This window comes from Balaenoptera borealis (genome assembly GCF_965194805.1).
Source record: "Balaenoptera borealis genome assembly, chromosome: 3".
NCBI lineage: Eukaryota > Metazoa > Chordata > Mammalia > Artiodactyla > Balaenopteridae > Balaenoptera > Balaenoptera borealis.
The window spans coordinates 36,943,524-36,966,553 of record NC_138866.1 but is presented as its reverse complement, the minus strand read 5'-3'; the positions used below and the strand labels follow the sequence as shown (position 1 = coordinate 36,966,553).

Here is a 23,030-nt window from a genome sequence, read left to right as displayed (position 1 = left end):
TGGCAGGATTTCACTTTTTTTAATAGCTGAGTAATATTCCATTGTATGTGTGCATACACACACACACACACACACACACATACACACACCACATCTTCTTTATCCACTCATCTATTGACGGACACTTAGGTTGCTTCCATATCTTGGCTATTGTAAATAATGCTGCAGTGAACATTGGTGTACATGTACACCAGAATACACATTCTTTTCAAGTGCACATGGAACATTCTCTAGGATTGATCACATGCTAAGCTACAAAACAACTCTTAATAAATTTAAGAAGGTTAAAATCACATCAAGCATCTTTTCTGACTACAACAGCGTGAGACTAGAAATCAACTAGAAGAAAAAAACTGCAAAAAACACAAACACATAGCATACTACAAAAAAAATCAATGGGTCACTGAAGAAATCAAAGAGGAAATAAACATATACCTGGAGACAAATGAAAATGGAAACACATGATCTGAAATCTATGGGATGCAGCAAAACAGTTCTAAGAGGGAAGTTTGTAGCAATACAAGCTTACCTCAAGAAAAATCATGAGATATTCCTTTTATTGGAATATGGGCCTTGAATGCTATAAATTTCCCTCAAACTATTTTTTTTAATTAATCTATTTATTTATCTTTGGCTGTGTTGGGTCTTCGTTGCTGTGCACAGGCTTCCTCTAGTTGCGGCAAGCTGGGGCCACTCTTTGTTGCAGTGCGCGGGCTTCTCATTGCAGTGGCCTCTCTTGTAGCGGAGCACGGGCTCTAGGCACACGGGCTACAGTAGTTGCGGCTCGCCAGCTCTAGAACGCAGGCTCAGTAGTTGTGGCGCATGGGCTTAGCCGCTCCGAGGCATGTGGGATCCTCCCGGCCCAGGGCTTGAACCTGAGTCCCCTGCACTGGCAGGCAGACTCCCAACCACTGCGCCACCAGGGAAGCCCTCCCTCAAGCTACTGCTTTAGCTGCAACCCCAACATTTTGCTGTGTTCTACTTTCATTTTCAATTAGTTCAAAATGCTTTCTAATTTTAATTTTGATTATTTTTCTGTGATCCATGGATTATTTAGATATATGTTATTTGGTTTCCAAACATTTGGAAATTCTCCAAGATCTTTCTAATATTGGTTTCTAATTTAGTTCCATTGTGTCAAAGAAAATACTTTGTATGAATTAAATTATTTTAAATGTATTCAGACTTGTTTCATGGTCCAGAATATGGTCTATCCTGGTAAATATTCGATGAATACTTGAAAAAAATGTGTCTTCTGCTGTTTTGGGGTTGAGGGTTTTTAAAATGCCAATTAGGTAAAGTTGGCTGGCAGTGTTATTCAAGTCTTCTCTATATTTACTGATTTTCTGTCTACTTATTCTATCAATTATTGAGAGAGGGGTATTAAAATATCCCACTATAATAAGGGATTTGTCCATTTCTCCCTGCAGTTTTATCAGATTTTACTTCATAAGGTTTGAGGTTCTCTTATTTGGTGCATAAATGTTTAGGATTGTTATGTCTTCTTGACAAATTGACTCATTTATCATTATGAAATTACCTTCTTTATTCCTAGAAATATTCTTTGCTCTAAAATTTACTTTTTCTGATATTAATGTAGCCACTCCAGCTTAATACTCTGTTCATTTTTTAAACCCTTTTTTCTTTCTATTATTTTTTGATAGTTTCTATTGCTCTTGCTTAACAGGCACTATTTTTTCTTCTGCTATGCCTAATCAGATGCAAATCCATCAACATAGTTTTCACATTTAGAAATTTAATTTGTGTGTGTTTCATATTTTCCATGTCTTCCTTAACCTGTTCATGCTTTCCTCTACTCCTTGGACATATGGAATATAGTTACAGTAATTGTTTTAATGTCCTTGTCTACTAATTCTATCATATGCATCACCTGCTGTCTTTTCCAGTTATTGTCATTTTCCTCATAATAGGTCATATTTTCTGCTGCTTTCCATGCTTGCTAACATGTGATTGGTTTACCCTGTTAAGTGCTGGATATTCTTCCATTCCTTTAAATAGTCCTGAGCTTTATGCAGTTAAGATGCAGTTAAGTTTCTTGGCAATAGTTTGATCCTTCAGACTTGCTTTTTAAGTTTCATTCGGTAGGACCAGGGCAGCCTTTAGTCTAGGGCTTATGTTACCTCACTACTGAGGCAATACCTTTCTGAGTACTACAACCAACATCCAGTAGAGTAAAAGGTTTTTTCCCTGTGTCTGGTGACATGAACTATTCCTGGCCCTGTGTGAACTTCCAAGTGTTGTTCTGCCTGCTCCTTTCTGGTGGTTCTTTCCCTGTCCGCGGTTAGTATCATAAGCATGAAATTAATGCTCAGCTGAAGACCTGAAGGGGAGCCTCTGCAGGTCTCTAAACTCTCTCTGTCCGGCTCGCTCCTCTCCAGTTCTCTCCCCTGAAAATCCTAGCCTCCCCAAATTCATAACTCTGCTCCCTCAATTCAGGGAGACCACTGGTGTCTACCTGGGTTACTTCTCCCTGTGTTGCAACCTGGAAACTGGCTCCGGGCAGTAAACTGGTCAAAGGGATCACCTTGTGTCTATTCTCTTGGGAGTCACTGTCCAATGTCCAATGTCTGTTTTACATATTCTGTAGGGTGGTTTAAATTCAAGGTGGCTAAGTGGATTCTGTCCCTGTGTTTGTTTTCAAGTTAATGCTATAAATAATCAAAAAGAAAAAAGCCTGTAACTTGAGATGCTTAAAATCTAGCATGGGAAAGACTCACCTCTCCTGACAGTGGAAATTTTCCAACAGAAACAGAACCCCACTTTCCTAACAGCAATGCTGAACAGAATAAATTCATTTTGAATGCTGTTATGACTACCAAGCCAAAAAAAATTCTTAAGAAAAGATTTCTTAAATTTGGATTTACTGTAAACAAATCCTACTCACTTACTGTCCCAAGTGGTAATTACATCACATGCCTACCTCACCCTCTGTAATTCTCTCTATATGGCAGTTCTGTCAGATACTGCAGGAGGAATGCCGTAGCCTTAGGCTTTCCCATTTGCACTGATGTTTCTAGTTTCCCAACAACACAATATGATGTCCAGAGGCTAAAATGACTGTGAGGAGCCTTGCCGAACATAAGGCTTTACACTGCAAAGTGGTGTAACAAGAAGCAAACTGCTTTCCAAGGAGCACTTTGCTGCACAGAAAAGAGTTCTAAATTATTTCTGCAAGTAAGAGAAGCCCCATAATCTGGCATTTGATGATCCTCCTGTACCAAGGTGGGAATGAACTTTCCAGGGAAATCTTTCCTTTAACAAAGACAAATGACAGCAAAAATCTGAGGTAACGTCTGTAGGTAGATTCAAAGAGAAGGTCAGAAAAAGTTGATTTTCTTCCACAATCAGTTTCAAATGTCCCACCTGGACATTTCCTATATGCACATCAACTTAATCACTGATGTAAGCTGAGCCCTCATGTTATAGAAGGTGAATGGTAACAATCAATGTCAAGAAGGTGCCAGAAGCTCCAAAGCATTTAGGAGTCTTCTTGGCTTTCCCTACAATTTTCATTTGTCCAACAACTTACCATTTCCACTCACAAATGTCTGCTTTCTAGAACTGGGGTAGGGAGTGTACTGGGTGTGGGGGAAATGTCTTGTCAGGCAAGTAAGGCCAGATTGAGATCCAACCAGGAAGTACCCAAAGGTTGTCTTCAGGGTTTCTGAGTCTCACATGACCTTCAAATTCCTTCTTCATTCCCCTTCCACTCTCCTTCAAGACCTAACTTCCTCCCCCCACCCCCACCTCCTGATCCAGCTATCTCCCAGACAGCTCTCCATGCTCTATACCAGGGTTACTCAAAGTATCGTCTGTTACCAGTTCACAAAGAGAGAAGAAGAAATTGAGGGTAAACATTTGGAAACTTTTACAGTAATTGATAGAGTAATTTTAAATCAGTTGAATGTAACAACAAAATACTAGGGCTTGTATTTTGCACTTTTCTTTTTCTAGTACTTTATTTTTATTTTACAAAAGTAACTATCTATATGGAAGGATATACCATGTTCTTGTATTTGAAGAATCAATATTGTCAAAATGACTATACTACCCAAGGCAATCTATAGATTCAATGCAATCCCTATCAAATTACCAATGGCATTTTTCACAGAACTAGAAAAAAAGTTCTAAAATTTAAACGGAAACACAAAAGACCCCAAATAGACAAAGCAATCCTGAGAAAGAAAATTGGAGCTGGAGGAAATCAGACTCCCTGACTTCAGACTATACTACAAAGCTACAGTAATCAAAACAGTATGGTACTGGTACAAAGACAGAAATATAGATCTATGGAACAGGACAGAAAGCCCAGAAATAAATTCACACACCTGTGGTCAACTAATCTATGACAAAGGAGGCAAGAATATACAATGGAGAAAAGACAGCCTCTTCAATAAGTGGTGCTGGGAAAACTGGACAGCTACATGTAAAAAAATGAAATTAGAACACTCCATAACACCATACACAAAAATAAACTCGAAATGGATCAAAGACCTAAACGTAAGGCCAACACTATGAAACTCTTAGAGGAAAACATAAGCAGAACACTCTTTGACATAAATCACAGCAATATCTTTTTTGATCCACCTCCTAGAGTAATGAAAATAAAAACAAAAATAAACATATGGACCTAATTAAACTTAAAAGCTTCCACACAGCAAAGGAAACCATAAGCAAAACGAAAAGACAACCCTCAGAGTGGGAGAAAATATTTGCAAGCAACTGACTAGGGATTAATCTCTAAAATATACAAACAGCTCATGCAGCTCTATGTCAAAAACACCAACAACCCAATCCAAAAATGGGCAGAAGATCTAAATAGATATTTCTCCAAAGAAGACACACAGATGGCCAAAGAGCACATGAAAAGATGCTCAACATCACTAATTATTAGAGAAATGCAAATCAAAACTACAATGAGGTATCACCTCACACCAGTCAGAATGGCCATCATCGAAAAGTCTACAAACAATAAATGTTGGAGAGGGTGTGGAGAAAAGGAAACCCTCCTACACTGTTGGTGGGAATGTAAATTGGTACAACATTATGGAGAACAGTATGGAGGTTCCTTAAAAAACTAAAAATAGAATTACCATATGATCCAGCAGTCCCACTCCTGGGCATATATCCGGAGAAAACCATAATTTGAAAAGATACATGCACCCCAATGTTCATACCAGCTCTATTTACAAAAGCCAAGACATGGAAGCAACCTAAATGTCCATCTACAGATGAATGGATAAAGATGTGGTATATATATACAATGGAATATTACTCAGCCATAAAAAAGAGTGAAATAATGCCATTTGCAGCAATATGGATGGACCCAGAGATTATCATACTAAGTGAAGTAAGTCAGATGGAGAAAGACAAATATCATATGATATCACTTACATGAGGAATCTAAAAAAATGATACAAATGAACTTATTTACAAAACGGAAATAGAGTCACAGATGTAGAAAACAAACTTATGGTTACCAGGGAGGAGGGGAGGAGGGATAAATTAGGAGATTGGGATTGACATATACACACTACTATATATAAAACAGATAACTAATAAGGACCTACTGTATAGCACAGGGAACTCTACTCAATACTCTGTAATGACCTATATGGGAAAAGAATCTAAAAAGAGTCAATAGGGACTTCCCTGGTGGTCCAGTGATTAAGACTCCGTGCTCCCAATGCAGGGGGCCCAGGTTCAATCCCTGGTCAGGGAACTAGATCCCGCATGCCGCAACAAAGATCCCACACGCAGCAACGAAGATTCCCCTGGGGCCACAACTAAGACCCGGTGCAGAAAAATAAATAAATAAATATTTAAATATTTAAATGTTAAAAAAATTAAAAAGTGGATATATGTATATGTATAACTGATTCACTTTGCTGTACAGCAGAAACTAACACAACACTGTAAATCAACTATACTCTAATAAAAATAAAGTAACTATCTATAACAATTTGGAAATTATAAAAGAAAAAGAAACCTGGTGCTTCACCGTAGATAGTTTGAGAAGCACTGCTCTATGTGTTTCCCTTTCATCAAAACTAGTGCCAATGTCCAAGAGTACCTACTAGAGAGGAAATGAATATAGGCTGGAGGGGGAGAGGTCAGCTGCTCCCACATCAGGAGACAGCCTGCGACCCATGTGGCCACAGGTTCTGCATTGAGTTTTGGCTTCAGGAACTGCTGCTTGGTCTGATTTAAAATAAAGTAGCATAATACCATCTCACAGATTTCTGCTGTTTCAAACACTAAGCTCTAAAATTGGATAAAATCTAGGTAATAAAGCCCCATACATTGCCCAAATGAAGTCTGTAAGTCATCACTTGAGAATTAAAACCTGGACATACATATTATTTGAGAAAGAAAGAAAAAATAATAATAATAACCTAAAGGCCCAACAAGAGTAAACAGCAAAGCAAAGCAATCAATACCTGGTACAGCAGCTGGATTGAATACCACCAGGTAGACAGCAAACTGAACAGGATGAAAACTACACAGAAACTTAGAAATGTGTGCAAAATAATACGTCTCTATTCATTGTAGCAATGTTTATAATGGTAAAAAAAATAGAAAATGTATATTAAACAAAGGCCCATCAATAGAGAAAAGGCTGAACGATGTAGACAATGCCCTTGCTTCAAAGACTGAGTTAGATCTCTCCTCACTGTCCTGAAGGGATTTCACAGCATTCTGAAAAGGAAAAAAGCAAGATGCAAAGAAGTATTTGTATGTAGCGTCCCAAGTTTTTTAAATGGGGGAAAAAAGGTCTATCTGTGTATATACCGGAGGTGAGATATTATTTTAAATGATTATTAGAGGATGGAAGAAGGTATGAAGGCTACCCTCTGGTTGTTAAGATTAGCTACTTGGTGTCTGGCTGGAAGGATCAAGAAAAAATGGGATCAAAGCAAGCCTCCTTCAAAGTTTCCATAACTTTTAATACAAGATGCTATGCTCTTTATGTAAAATTTTATATATGAGCATATGTGTACATATCTATCTCTTTCTCTCTATCAAGAGCTGTTAAAGAACAGTCACCAAAGATACAGTGGTTATCTAGGGCGGAGAGGGGGGATTCTAGTGATTTTTATTTTCTTCCTTGTATGTTTTTCTTTTGTTTGAATGTTTACAATAACCAGGTATTATTTATATAATAAAAAAAAAACAACAAAGCTACAACATACACACATCTTAGATGCTTTCCTCATTTCCCACCTCTAACCCATATATTTCCCTCAAGTCAGGTCCCTTCCTCCCAGGCCCCTCCACACCAAGTTAGTTCTGGCTCTCATTGTTCCTAATAACTCCTGTTAGGCCCCTTGCCTCAGTCTCTCCCCTCTCCAGTCAGTCCTCCGCACGGAAGCCAGAGTGACCTTTCAAGAATGCCTATCTGTCCATGATACTTCCCTGCCTGACCCTCTTCTAGGGCTGCTCAATGCCCCAGGCAACAATTCTCAACAAGAGTTACACTCAGTAATCTTCAACACTGCATTTTACAACCTTGTCCACCTCGCCCTGCTCTTCTACTGCATGACTTGCAGCTCCTGGCTTACCCCGGTCCTTTCATTCTTCCCTGCCTACCCCTCCCACCTGCCCATCAACTCATTCAACACCCAAACATCGTTTCCTTCTGCAACCACTTCAGCACCTCTCCTCCTGTCTTCCCAGAGTACTCAGTGCTCTGTACACAATTTGTGATAGCACTGAGATCATTCTTTTTAAAGAATTTGTTTTCTCTCTCTCCCTATGAGCCATGGGAGGGCAGGAATATATATATCCTCAACATTTTTAGTGAATGAATGAATGAAATGAATGAATAAATGAACTTGTAAAAGCAGAACCCAAAATAGTAAATATAAATGCATGTTAACCATGTAAAAGGTCCGTATAAACACTGAAAAGGGGCTGGAAGTCCAGTTATAAAATCCATGAGTCACGGGGATATAATGTACAGCATGGTGACGATAGTTAATAATGCTGTATTGCATATTTGAAAGTTGCTAAGAAAGCAGATCTTAAAAGTTCTTATCACAAGAAAAAAGTTTTGTTAACTATGTATGGTGATGGGTGTTGACTTATTGTGATCATTTCTCAATATACACAAAATTCAAATCGTCTGGGACTTCCCTGGTGGCGCAGTGGTTAAGAGGCCGCCTGCCAATGCAGGGGACACGGGTTCGAGCCCTGGTCTGGGAAGATCCCACATGCCGCGGAGCAACTAAGCCCGTGCACCACAACGACTGAGCCTCCGCTCTAGAGCCCGTGAGCCACAACTACTGGTGCCCATGTGCCAAGAGCCTGTGCTCCGCAGCAAGGGAAGCCACCACAATGAGAAGCCGCGCACCACAACAAAGAGTAGCCCTCGCTCGCCGCAACTAGAGAAGGCCCGCATGCAGCAACGAAGACCCAACACAGCCAAAAATAAATAAATAAATAAATAAAAATAAATTTATAAAAAAATTCAAATCATTTATGTCGTACACCTGAAACTAATACAGTGTTATATGTCAATTACATCACAATGAAATAAATTAAAATGTCAAAAAAAGAAAAAAGGATGAGAGGTAAACATTTTGAAGTTCGTTTTTTCCTTTTCCAGTAGAGTGGTTTCAGCTACTTTTTAAATTACTACCGGTAATTCACCCAACGAATAATTTATATTCAAATTACCAAAAGTTAACTACAGTTTACATCCCTATAAAATGAAACAGAAAAGTCCGAAAGAAAGCCATTTTCCCCTTTTTAAATAAAATAAGAAATTCAGAAAAAAAAAAAGAAAGAAAGAAATTCAGTACTCCTCAACACCATGCCAGCTCTAGAAACGGCATCTCTCCCCCATAAAACATGGCCCAGCTGTGTGGTTACTTACTGGAGTTGAGGAGGATCATGGCCTTGACACAGAGATACTCTTTGTGTTGGAGTTTTAACTCGCGAAACCTTGAAGTCGTTGCCAGGAGCATGTCAAAGATTTCCAGAATTCCTTCTACACATTTCCCTTCGTCCCTACAAAAGTCCATTTAGAAATGTAAGGAACATACAGCTTCCAGTAACCATCGAAAGCAATAAGGAGTATTTTCTTTTTAATCTCAAGTTTCATCTTGTACACCCTTTAACTATAACAAGATAGTAATGAGAGCACACCCAGAAATGTGAAATTACTAGAATTATTTTTATATAAGGAAGACAGGGCATCTCCTAGAAGTCCATAAAGCAAACATTTGAATATATACTCTTTAGGCAACAGTGCGCACTGGAAGTACATTTTCCTCCTACCTATTCACCAAATGTTTTCTTAAAGGAATACCATTTCTGTTCATTATTTTTGATCTAAACTATGTCAGCCAACCAGCCCTCAATATGACACATATTACTAAAATGATACAGTCCATGTTCTCATCAAAAAACTCTGAAGTATTAATGAGGAAAGACTGAACATTACAGAAGCAAATATCCCAAGAAGAAATATTACTTTATATCTAGGGCTTAACTCTCACATCCTGGTGGTCAACTAGAAACTGGTGGGGCAACTAAGAGACATTTAAACGCAGTTTGAAGAAAAGCTAATATGACATACAAAGAAATCACAATTACAGAAGATGGATTAGAATCAGGAAAGGAAGGTAGAAATGGAGACATGGTAATTTTGATGTGCCAAAGATTATTTTTAAGCAAAAGTTTTAGACAAACTTTGGACCATGTAATCAAGATTCTTTTGAGCACTCCTTACGGAAATGAATGTTTAAGCATACTTTTGAAGTAAATTACTTGAACTGTACCTAGAAGATACCAGCTTCAATTCACTCCAGCCAGACACACATTATTCCACCTCACTGCTCCCAAAACAACTTCCATTATCATCAGTCACAGAGCTATTGGAAGTCCTTGACAAGCAAGCAGTTAGATGATTTCGCCACGAAACATTCATTTGCTTCTAAAAGCCTGCAGTACACAGCAAAGGGCAGCTATGGTAGCCATGAGTTTCTGCAAGTTTCATTTTCAGTCTCTGTAGCAGCCCCTGAAGGGGACCTGAGATCTTCAAAGAACTGGCCGGTCCCTCCTCCTTCTCCCAACCCCAAGCCAGGACATTTCCAGTGATGGTAGTAGTTGGAGAAAGGGCCTCTGTAGAGTTCAAATGAACTGACACCAGTGGGTACTACCAATCCTGCTAAAGCCTTTCCTATTTGGTGCTATGCTTGGATGGCCGCTTATCAGGATCCTGCAGTCCACAGCGTTCACACCCCCGCAAGCTCACTACACAAAGCTACAAGTATGCAAACTGCGCACACTGGCAAACTAGCGTGGTAACTTTGGAAACCAGTTTAGACTTTCTGAAAGCACACAGGTTAAGTGATAAAATGTCAGTACCTCCTAGAAGTCACTCCTAAGGGAAAGGCCACCTTGGAGAATCAGAGCCCTGGGCAAAGGGTGCCAAAATCTATAGGAAAGCCCCAGCCCTCCATATGCCATCCGCACACCTCCCCTGCTCTGGGCTTTCCCAGGCAGCCTGCTGCTAGTGTCCAGTAAGGACATGCATGCCCTGCACATAGCAGAGGCACAAGAAATACTTAATTCACTCATTCACTTGAAAGCCCCTCAAGCCAATCATCAAATCACTCGGCCTAGGACAATTAATTATTGGAAACTGTAATTGGTGGGTTTAAGGACATCTGATACTGAGAAAAGCTAGTTTTAAAATATCTCTGGGGGCAAAAACAAAAAATCCAACAAGTCCTGCATTGACAATTTGATAGTTTGGCTCTCTACTCTTTTGTGAGACTCAGAGGTGGGGTCACGGGCACACGTGTGCATGCACACACACGCACACACACACACACCTCCCCAAGTAGTATGATAAGGGGACTCATTTGAAATCAATCCTATTTTGCAGAAGCTGCCACCTGTGCCTAAAAATACGTCTCTAAATACTGAAGTTAGCACCATTTCCTCATCGAAATACATACCATTTAAAATGTAAATTCATATTTCAAAAATGGAGGTAGAGGGACTTCCCTGGTGGTCCAGTGGGTAAGACAGGGGGCCCGGATTCCATCCCTGGTCAGGGGAACTAGATCCCGCATGCCACAACTAAGAGTCCACATGCCGCAACTAAGACCTGGTGCAGCCAAAATAAATAACTAAATTTTTTTTTTTTTAAATGGAGGTAGAGTTTATATTGTAGAGTATCTTAGGCCTTGATAAATGCTGCAGTTCAAAGTAATCAGAACGTATGTACCGCATGGAAAAAGTGAATTTCTCAACCAGTTGTAAAGAGCTAGGTCTGATTGCTTTCTCCAGCAGGTGTGAGAGCCAACCATCTCATTCAAGGGGTGGCAAGGTTAGAATATTTTTATTCACTTTACAGGCTGTAGAAAACAAATACACTTCTAGAAAATAAATGAGAAATATAGGGGCAATAAGGTCCAATATCTTGTAAAGGACACCCTAATAGAGTTCTACTTTAAAATGAGTTATACAGAACAGAGTGAGGAAGGACTTTACAGTCAATGAGACCTATTTCATTTATTCTGTAAGTAACTATGATTGACACTGAATTACGAGTAAGAAATTAGGACAGGTTTAAAAGATCTGAATTGAACCTAGTGGGTATATGAGTTGGATGTTAAAATATGGAAACAATATATCAATCAAACCAAACTACTCATGGAAATTTACTTTTACACTCCATTTCCCCATAAACCAGTGCTAAATAAAAATAAAAGAGTAGTTCCATGTGGACTATCTTATATTTGATAACCATTCCCTTTATAAAAGAAAAATATTCTGTTTGATACCAAGGACAACGTGTTGAAAGAGTGGGCTTCCCTTTGGGGTTCACTGTTTTGTACTGACATATATATATATATCCGCTGGCAGCACACAAGTGGCTAATGGACCACAGTTTGTCTATCTTTGTGTGGGTGGCAATAGGGTTGGGAGAGCTTAGCACATGGGAAGGACTTAAATATTGAACTCAGGTGAAATGATCTGAGTACAAAAGGGAAATACAAATTCAGAAGTGAAAATTCTGTCAGTCTCTTGAAGAAAATTCAATATACAAATACCTGAGGTGAATGCAAACTCAGTACATTTACCCTTGTGAGTCCACAGAACTCCATAAACATCCACTTCCTCTGACTTTTTAATAACATTTGACAGTTTCCTATTGATGCTAAGGACACATAATGTCTTAGCATATATGATTTTTTGAGCAAGTAGAAGTTCAGATTCTGTGGTAGATCTTCACATGAATTGGGATTCTAGTGATTACTAAAAGAACTACCTTGTTAGAAATAAGCTGAGATACCCGGATTTTCCTCTCATCCTCAGTAGGTTCAAGTTTTCTCGCTGCAGAAGCCTCAACAAGAATAAAGGGAAACAAATTATAGTCTCAGTCTCCACAAATAAATAGGCTAATTTAATTGTATTCCCTGATTACATGGTCATACCACCACTTAAAGGAACTCTGACAGGACAATCTACCAAAAGACAATTATTTTCAGGTAGTGTGAAAATTATTTATTCACATTGCAAAAAAGATTCACAATAGAACACTTTTATGGTGCATGATCCCTGACTTTTGGAATAAGTCACATTTTGAACATTTTTGAATAAGCAACTCCTCCAGAAACATACCCATTACATTAAAATGTATTTATGTGTATAAGAGATGCACTAAGAGTCTCGGACTTGAAATTCTATACTTTACAGAGTGCTCAAATCAAGTAGGGACTGCAACAAAAAATAACCACTCGTAGGCACTCCAAAAAAATGCCTGTTCAATGTGAATGCATTTACAATTCCCAAGAACTCCTCTTTTATCCTCAAATATACTCATTTTCTACATTGTAAAAAATAAGACATCCAAATATTTATAAAGTAATGTGAGTCTATTAAAATAACATATAAGAAAAATTATTTTTTTTTTCTATTACTTAACCAACAGGTAAGCCTAAAATTTATCTGGGATTGGTGTCAATTTACAGTAATGTACATACACACGGGAGTTAAAGAACCCGCACAAAGAGGTAAGTTAGTTGTACTAAAAACCAGGAATGAAACAGTCACTGAAAATAAACACTAAATGTGGCATCAATTTAGAAATCAAGACAAAAAATAAAATAACCCAGTCCCAAAGTCTGCAAATTTATTGGTTCACCAAAGGATAGAACTTCTTCCTAGCGCTAACTTCTAGGGAATTTTATGTGTATATTTGTGTGTGTGTGTGTGCCTTTATTTAAATGCCAAGTGGAATATAAGGAGTGAATGAATGAATGAGTGAGACTGACGGCTTGGCTGGGTGCTTGGCCTTGCAGCCCGCCTTGCAACATGGTACCCTGAGATGAGAGCAGGAGGAGCAGTTTTCTGAGGTGCACAGAGAGTAAAACAGAGTTGTTCTAAGATCAAAGAATAAAGTAGAAAGTTACTTTGCCTTTCGGCCTCCTCCTCTTTCCTCTTCCAGTTCTCTATCCCACTGGGAGGCATGTACTGTTGTAGGTAATAAGAGTGTGAACTTCGCAGCCAGCCCCTGTGCCCAGCTCCGTCACTTGCTAACTGCAGGTAAGTTACCTACCTCCTGTTTCCATATCGGAAGGACAGGGATAATAATGGTGCTCACCCCTAAAGGGCTGTTGTGAAGATGAAATGACTTAACACACGTCAGTGCTTAAGATGGTGCCTGGAAGCCAATAAGTCAGCTATTGTGATTGCTACTGAAGGGTCTGGGCTTCCAGAACCTCCCTCTGGGCTTGCTCCTACTGGAGCCACAGTCCACGCTCCAGCTCTTCCCAACGGCCCTGTTCTCAACCAACACACCTCTGTTACTCAGAACAGTGTTCTTTGTCAATGCTGTCATCCATGACAACGGACAGAATGGGTGCTAATTCCCTGGGCTATTACTTTTCATCTGAGTAAGGTGTGCATGGGGATCTTCTGATGATCTAAAGAGGCAATGCCAAGGGGCAGATCCTTTCCATTCATAACACTAGGCATCCTTCTTTGTGCACAGAGTCAAATGGGACTGAATATTCAACACTAGCACTTTTTTCAATATAAGGAATGTGGAAATCAATTTCCATGGAGATTTTCAAACTGTTCAAATTTACCCCAAGAAAGCATTCCACTTTTCTCCTAAAAAGCCTGAGTGTTGTACATTCCAGCTTTCCCTCCATGAACAGTTCACCTAAGTCAATTAAAAATTGGTTCCTTTTCTGCACCATCTTTAAAAGAAAACTAAATGCAACCAAGTTATCGCATTAACACTATCATTCCCCAGTTTCTGTTAATTTTCATCTGGTTTTAATAACCATTCCTTCCACGGCTATTGCCAAAAATGCTAATATAGTACATGTAGTTAGAGTGAGTTAAAGCATGTTAAAATAAACTTGGTAGATTTGTAAGAATTTCATCACCTGTCCAAATAGCTGGATGTACAGGATCCCTACCAGTGGAAAAAATAGCAGGACAGCTTAAAATTATAAGCTGAAAATGGAGTTTTTTAGTGCAGAAAAATCTAAGTTGACGTGTACACTTAGCGGCCACATACCCTGCAGGACACAGGCCCCTGCTGTGGTCCGGCCAGTGAATGCTGCCACACTGAAAGAATAGGTAAGAATGAGTCACAGGACACTTAATCATTGTGCCCATGCTCTTTTCATTCTAAGAATAGGTAAGAATGAGTCACAGGACACTTAATCATTGTGCCCATGCTCTCCTTCTTGGGTTCTTGACCCAGTGAAGGAACTCACGACATTATCCTCCTCTTACCTGCCCTCTCAGGAGTAAGGTTTTAATTGCAGAACCCAGGACTTTGTTCCCACTTCACTCAACGCCTCACTCAAACCAGTCGGAGAAGAAACACAAAGTATTTTTTTCTCACCTGTCCAGAACGAGGTCTGGAGCAAAGATGAGCTTGCCGGGGTGGTCGATGGAGCGCCACATCAGCCCCACCATGAGCACCTCCAACCAGCAGCTCTCCAAGAGCCGCACTTGGTCGTACAGGCTGAGCTCCACGAAGCCTGGGGAAAGCAAGAGGCCGTGAGCACACCCCACCCTCCTCCTCAGCTCCCCCCTTCCATAAAAACAGAAGAGCAAGTTTTGAAAAGCTAAGAAAACACAAATCATACAGGGGGGAAAAATCAATATTTTAAAGACATTGCTAAATGCTGACAAGTGAGAAAATCTTGAACTCAAAGTGAGTACTCACTATTTTCTAGTCTCAAACCCCTTCAGGAGAGAAATGTACTTCATTCAGAATTTCTAAAGGACTGACACCTGGGCTTATACAGCTCCCCAGACAGATGCCAGGGAAGAACAGAAAGCTGGCACTGACCTTTGTTGGTTATATCCTAATAATCCCTCTGCACTACTGAGAAAGACAGAGCTCAGCTGCCAGTCAGAGGGGCTGCCAATCTGGCCCAGCCCATGACTGGGGCCAGGAGGAGTGGGGGGATGGGATAGTGGGGGTGGCGGATGGGAGGCTTGCAGAGAGAGCAGGGCCAACCCCTGCAGAAAGTCAGAGCTCCAGCTGAAAGAGTTTCTTCAATTGCTTAACATTTCCCATCTAGCGTTAGAATCATTCTTCTGAGTAGGTGTGCTGTCTCTAAGCTACTCTACGCTGAAGAGGATAGGTAACAACTGAAGCAGGTCCCTAAGGGATGTGAGCGCTTCAGAAGCAGAGATCACCGGTGCTTCCTCCATAAGCCACCATAAGCGGAGGAGGCAGTATAATATAAATATAGTAAATATAAACAAATGGCCTTGAAGTGCAATGCGTTCTGCTTAGAACCCTGCTCGGCCTCATCCCAGCTAGTTACTTAATCTCCTATTAAGTCTTTGTTTTCTTACAGGAAAAATGGGGGCAACGAGGTCTATCTCTGAGAATTTCCTACAGCCAGGATCTCTCATCATCCTCATTTCACAGATGAGGAAACTATGGCACAGAGAACACACATGGTTCAAATCTTTGAACAATTATAAGACAAATCCGCACAAAGGAGAATTTAATAGAGTAATGAATGGAAAGATGGATACATCCTTTCCAAAGTCACATCCTACACTCAATTCCTGTTCCTGATATGTGTACACGTTTCAATCTCACCCACAGTTATAGACAACAAGCCTACCCAAAGGAGATCAAGCTTTTCATACTTGTAGATATTGAACAAAACCAAGGCTAGGTGATATTCTAATTTTTTTTTTTGGTTTAGACAATGACTATATTAGCTGAGAAAGGGAGAAAAAAATCCCACAGTTTCAGACTATGCCTAAGCTTTCTGAAAATTTTCCAAAATAGCAGGCTTGAAGAGGGACTAATGCAGCTTAAGAGTTTGGTTTTGTTTTGGCACAAAGAAGCTGCACAGTTCTCAGGAGTAATTAATTTCACCACTACTCTCCACGTGGGATCTTGAAAACTAGGCTTGGAATACAAGTAGAGCAAAAGCTAGAGGAAATTGCGTCAGTGTTGTCTCCTATGGGAAAGAGCTGAGAAAAAAACAGCATTCCGGCAAAGGTGAAGATGCTAGACTATCAAAACCAAAGTGGAAAACCCGAAAATTCTCAGAAAGCTCAGAAGCAAACAAATGACCCCTATGGATACTATTACCTGAGGCTCTTACACCCAGCTGCTCTTCACCCAGCTTCATGCCCCCTTCTCAATCTTTAAAATGTGCTTAATGCAGTTGCTGACCTCCAGGCCATGGAAATTGTCCCTAGTGGCTTAGAACTTGGAGAGAGACCTCATTTCTTAGACAAATGTATAGATGTACATGGAGAAGCCCTTCCAGGGGGATGGTGGGTTGCTCCCATTCTATGTTGGAATCCTTGATTCATTCTTTCACAGAAACACCAATTCAAATAATAATTAGATGGTGACAATGCAGTATATGTTATAAACTGGTCTTGGAAAGTGGACACATTATAGGATAGAAAATGAATGTTCTAAATGACAATTTACGAATAACCAAACCCATTTTTAACTTTATCAAGTTAAAAAGCATTCCAGGTTTATTGATGATTCATGCTACTTCTACAGCTGATTTACTCTATTTATCCATATATATGTACATACTACTGATTCTTTCTCTATTGGAACAAAATTTTACAATGCCTATTTAGCATCTGAGAAACGTTTCACTTTCATACTGGTCATACTGAGCCCCACTCCTCCTCCCAAGGTGAGAAGTCCACAGCCAAGAGATGGGTTAAGGTGGAGCCCAGATCCCTTCCTTTTAGACCATGTTCCAGGTCCCAGGACCCTAGAATTTCCTGCCTAAATGGCCTCATATCCACTTCCAGAGCCTGGGTGGGTCTCTTCCCTGGGTCCATCGTCCCAGACCAGATCTAGGCATGAGATGTGGCCAACGGGCTAGTGTCTGTAGGAGATATGGACAGGTAGAATGGGGTATGTGCAAGGTGGTGTGGGATGGATCCAGGAGTGGGAGAAGAAGGCAGAGAGTCAGGAAGAGAAGGGGTCCACCATATAAACTCTTTCTGCACTGCCATGTCTGGTATAGAACTCAGAGGAATTCAAGAATTCTAAATTGGAACCTGGCCTTCCAGGACGTGTTGAAGGCATACATGTCAAAATAGGAAGAAAGAACATATTTCATTTAAAGGTTATAAATCAAGCTCTCAAACTGCTAAATACCCAAGACACAATGTGGAACTCCATTTTGTATTCTTGCCCCATAAATGTTAGAGGCAGCCCTTTCCACAAATAGATTTAAAGCTAAGACCCAGAAAGCCCTACCCGGAATTTTCTTGGCCCAGCCGATCATGTGTACCAGCTCCTTGTCAGCCAGCTTGGTCAGGGATATCATCATGGAGGCCTCGGTGAAGGGCGTGCTGGGGCGGCTCACGAGCACGTGGGGCGGCTCGGCCTCGAGGAGCGTGAGCACCAGCTGCTCTGGGCTCAGGGCACTCAGCAGCAGCTCCTTCACTCGGGTCACGTGTCCACCGTTTTTCTTGGCTTTGCTCAGGCAGTGCAGCTGCTCATCAGAATTTCTCTGCCTTCGAACTACGCGGTACCCACACCTTTCTCTCCGGGAGCCTAAAGCAGAGAGCAGATGATAACACACTGCTTTCCCGTCTCTTCTCCAACCCAGCAGTCAAGTTCCCCCAATCACCAGGGTAAAAATGAAGCAATGATATCACTGGAAGACCTGAGTCTATTCACAGAATGTGCCTTAGAACAGGAGCCTGACTTTTATTTCTGGAGCCTGTGGGGCACGTACTAAAGATTATTATATTTGTGACGGACTGTACTGGCAAAATCAGTAATGACTTTTTAGGGACAATAGGCCAAATGATCTTTAGGTTTCCATTTCAAGGTCATCTATTCCATTTCTAAATCTAAATCCATTTCTCTTTTAAAGAGTGCTGGTATACCTCATTTTCCAAACCATGAAATTAGGAATCTTCTTCGGGCAGAAGATAAGGAAAAGTTAGAAACTGAATATAAATAATGCACTTTTAATAATACATCCTTAAATTCTTTTGCGTGTGTGTGTGTGTGTGTCTGTGTGTGTGTCTGTGTATTCTTTTTACATACTTAAATAAGTTTATTTCAAACAATAAAGTAATTGAAAAAATCTGGAAAATATAGACGAGCACAAATTTTGGCTTAAAGTCAGTTTTCTTTTAATGCTTTTATACTTTTCCATATTTTGTACACAACTTTAGGACATACATAGTGTATGTATATATGTGTGTATATTTATATAACTGTATAACCTCCCTTTTCTTTTTTTATTAAAAATGTATCATTTTATAACAATTTAAAAATCTGTATAGCATTCTGTTCTATGAGTATAGCACCACTTATTTAAAGTGTCCCCTATTGATGGAACTCTAGGTTGGTTCCAATTTCTTTGCTACTATATTACACATTACAATGAAAATGCATCTTTGTACCTGTATCCAATTACTCCCTTATAATAAATAGAAAGAAGTCAAGTTGCTGAACCAAGCTGCTCGTTTAAATTAAAATTTAAAATTTTGATACGTATTGATAAATTGCCCTTCAAAACTATTTTAAAATTTATAATCTAAATAATACTTTAAGGGCTACCTATTTTCTTATAACACCATTGGACATTAAAAATCATTTTTAACCTTTGCTAATCTGGCAAGTGACTAAACAATCTCATTTTACTTTGTATTTTTTCAATTACTAGCAAGGTTGACTAAAATGTTTGCCCTTCATTTTCTCTTACTTGTATATTGCCTATTTGCTTCTTTTGCTCTTTATCTCCTTAATTACCTACAAAGGCTCTTTATATAGGAATGATAACTTTTGCTGTATTCAATATTTGTCTTAGTTGTTAATATATCTTTTAACTCTGCACATGGTGTCTTCTGTCATAAGAAGATTTAGTTCATAGCCACATCTGTCTTTGTTTCACATAAAGATTACACAAATATTCTCCTATATCTTCTTTAAACACTTTTGTGGTTCAAACCTATTTGAAATTTTATGTATGTTTCTATTATGTCATATTGATATTTCATGTTATGCTTTTCCAAATGGATGTACAACTTTCCACATACCATTTATTAAATAAGCTTTTCCCATTGATTTTTATAAAATGCCTTGTCATTTAATAAATATTTGTGTATAAAAGTATCTTCTTCCAGATTTTCTACTCTTTTTCATAGATCTATTTTTCTATTCCTGTGCTGGTACCAAAACGTTTCAGTTACTGTAAGTTTATATAGCAGAACACAATGGGATAATGTCTTTAAGAAAGAAGTTTTCGGGCTTCCCTGGTGGCTCAGTGGTTAAGAATCCACCTGCCACTGCAGGGGACACAGGTTCAAGCCCTAGTCCAGGAAGATCCCACATGCCGCAGAGCAACTAAGCCCATGCGCCACAACTACTGGGCCTGTGCTCTAGAGCCCATGAGCCACAACTACTGATGCCTCTGAGCCACAACTACTGAGCCCGTGAGCCACAACTACTGAAGCCCATGTGCCTAGAGCCCGTGCTCCACAACAAGAGAAGCCACCACAATGAGAAGCCCGTGCACCACAACGAAGAGTAGCCCCCGCTTGCCACAACTAGAGAAAGCCCACGTGCAGCAACAAAGACCCAACTAGCCAAAAATAAATTACTTAAAATAAATAAATTTTAAAAAAAAAAGAAAGAAGCTTTCAATTCAGAAATATATTCCCAGCTAACCTATCATTCAAGAGTGAGGATAAATTAATGGCATTTTCAGTTTAAAAAGATTGGGAACATATATCACTCACAGCCCCTTTGAAATAAATACTGTGTTCTTTAGGATGGAGAAAAATGAACCTGAAGGAAGCAAAGAAAGTGAAGAAGCAGTGGTAATAAAATAAACTGGTAAATATGTGAGTAAATCTGAAAAACACTGAATAAAATAATAATAATTTTTCGAGGTACAGAAACAAGGTAGAACCAAAATACCAGACAATAACATGTAGATGAGAGAGGAATAATTTTGACTAGAGCATTCGAAAATTTTTTGTTTAGGAAGAGAGATATCTATTAGAGAGAGTGGCTTGATTCTAAAATTAATCAGGAATGCATGTTAAAAATAGAAATAGTGTCACTAAAAGAATTAAAACAGAATGTATGATTTCCAAACTGGCAGAAGAGAAAAAAGAAACCAGGAAAATATGATCAACTCCAAAAAGGAAAAAAAGTAGAAAATATGTGATAAATTTTTTTTTAAAGCACAAAATAAGATGATAGAAATGAACCCAAATACTAACGATCACAATAAACATAAACAGACTAAATTAATCAATTAAGAGCAACTCTGAGATCAGACACATTTTTTAATCTAGACATAAACTGGTTATAAGGAATACATCTAACATGCAGAAAAACTGAAAGTAAAGGGGTAGAAAAAGATACAACAGGCAAAAATTAACCAAATAAATTGGAGTTACTATCAATATCAGACAAAATAAACTTTAAGGCAAAAATCATTATTAAGGTCTTATAAGTAGATTATAAAAGGAAGGTAAATAATTCTAAGCTCATATACATCAAAACAACAACAAGAAAACACAGCCTACAAACAAAACACCAAAAAGTGATTGAAAGAAAAAGAGAAATTGACAAATACACTATTATCAATATAATGGGATGTTTTAATGTATCTCTCTCAGCAACTAACAAAATAGATGGGGAAAAAGAATATAGAACATATGAACTGCACAATTAAGAAGCTTGAGCTATAAAAACTCATGGAATTTGCAAAAATTATCACATAACAAGTCATTAATAAAACTTTAACTAAAACTGATATCATATAGATCATATTCTCTGACCACAATAAAAATAGAAATCAGTAACAAAAATATAACTTCCAAAGTCCTATGAGCACAAAAATATTTCTAAATATTCATTGGTTAAAGACAAAAATGTAAGATGGAATTAAAAAAGACATAAGTCAAGATGTTGTTAGCATGGGCACAACATTTATATGAATCTTCCCTAAAAAAAAAAATCTAAAAGTTAAAATCAGAATGTCTAGTTTCTATACTCCCACCATTGTGTTTGTTCACAAAATTCAACTGTCCACATTTATACAAAGAAATATTAATTAGGAAGTATGAGCAAATTTAAATCATTTGCTTCCAAGAAAATTTATCTGAATTTCCCTTATCCTTGGCTAATTGCAGTAGAAGAAAGGGCTCTATTCATCTAGGGATAACTGAATCAAAATTTTCACGAAAAGAATTAAAAGCCTAAAATATAATTCATTTTATTAGTAATCAGATAAAGTGCTATTATTATTTACATTATATATAATATTATAATTATATTATTAAAGGTCGATTATACCTCCAGGGTAAAATGGGACAAAATGTATGGTTAAGAAAGTATCTTTCTGATCACACATTTCTCTTTTGTGGCGTATATGAGGATAAGGAGTTTACAAAACAGATTTCCATACAAAGTAAAAGGTTTTGATTCCACACATTCAAATTTATTTGACCAGATTTCCCCAACAAAGTTCTATGTACTAGACCCTGTTCTAAGTTAGGATCAATAAAATAAAGCCCCTAGAATCTATTGATAGAGTTCCTAGTTTTAACTGGTAAATCAAGTTGTATTCTATACACTGGAATAAAATGAAATTGAGAAAGTCAAAAAATAAAGTCATTGACAAAGAACTCACATTTTTCTACCAAGGACATTCCTAGTGTTATGGCTTTGACACCGTAATCCAAGCAGTCACTCAGTGTGCCTCTGAGTGAGCTTAATGAGAAAATACCAAATAGGAGTGCTCCATATTAGAAAGTGCCCCAGCGAAAAGGTGATGACAACAACAATGGTAAATGATGATCATGACAGCTAATATCTACTGGAAGCTTCTGTATGCCAGACATTGTGTATTTTTGTACATAGATTATCCCATCCTGACAACCACCCTAGAGAAAAGGTGCTATTACTATCTCCAACATACAGGGGAGGATCCAGGTACAATAGAGCTCAAGTAACTTGCCCAAGGTAGAAAAGCTAGAAAATAGCAGAAGCAGGATCTAAAACCAATCAGTGGTCTGAATCCAGAGCTGGTGCTTTTAACAACAATTTTATATCACCTCCCTATCAAATCACTTTCAAGTGTCTATACAGCAGGTGAATAAAGAGATGGCATCCGAAAGATGCTGACCGATTGTCCCAACACAGGGATCTAGATCAGGTATACAGTTATTCAGATCGGTTTCCTGCCTATTTGCATTTCACTGTATTCTTATAATGAAGCCTTGTCCCTGAAGCTAGTCTGGGTGGGTACCCCTCCTACCATTTAAACAACCATATTAATATCTCAGCAGAAAGGATTGGAAATGCAGAAGAAAAAGGTGATGACAAAAGGGACAGGATTTCTGAATAAAACGGGGAAGTGGAATTACGCAGGAGGATCCAGAATGCAGGGAGAATGCCTAATCCTCTAAGACTGGATAGAAGGAAGAATCTAGATCAAGGGTTTTCTCAGGAGGGCAGACAAGAAGAGGGCTGGGAA

General features: G+C 38.8%; 1 protein-coding gene across 3 annotated transcripts in view; it reads right to left on the bottom strand.

Moving 5' to 3' along the window:
• ESR2 (estrogen receptor 2) overlaps positions 1-23,030 on the bottom strand; it is a 117,423-nt gene that overhangs the window by 17,852 nt on the left and 76,541 nt on the right. For all 3 annotated transcript variants that reach the window (XM_082386572.1, XM_082386574.1, XM_082386573.1), the window contains 4 exons: positions 17,777-18,076; positions 14,906-15,044; positions 12,311-12,385; positions 8,900-9,033 (listed from right to left, as the gene is read on the bottom strand). In XM_082386572.1, the coding sequence (XP_082242698.1) occupies positions 8,900-9,033; positions 12,311-12,385; positions 14,906-15,044; positions 17,777-18,076 (648 nt within the window). The remainder of the gene's footprint in view (positions 1-8,899; positions 9,034-12,310; positions 12,386-14,905; positions 15,045-17,776; positions 18,077-23,030) is intronic.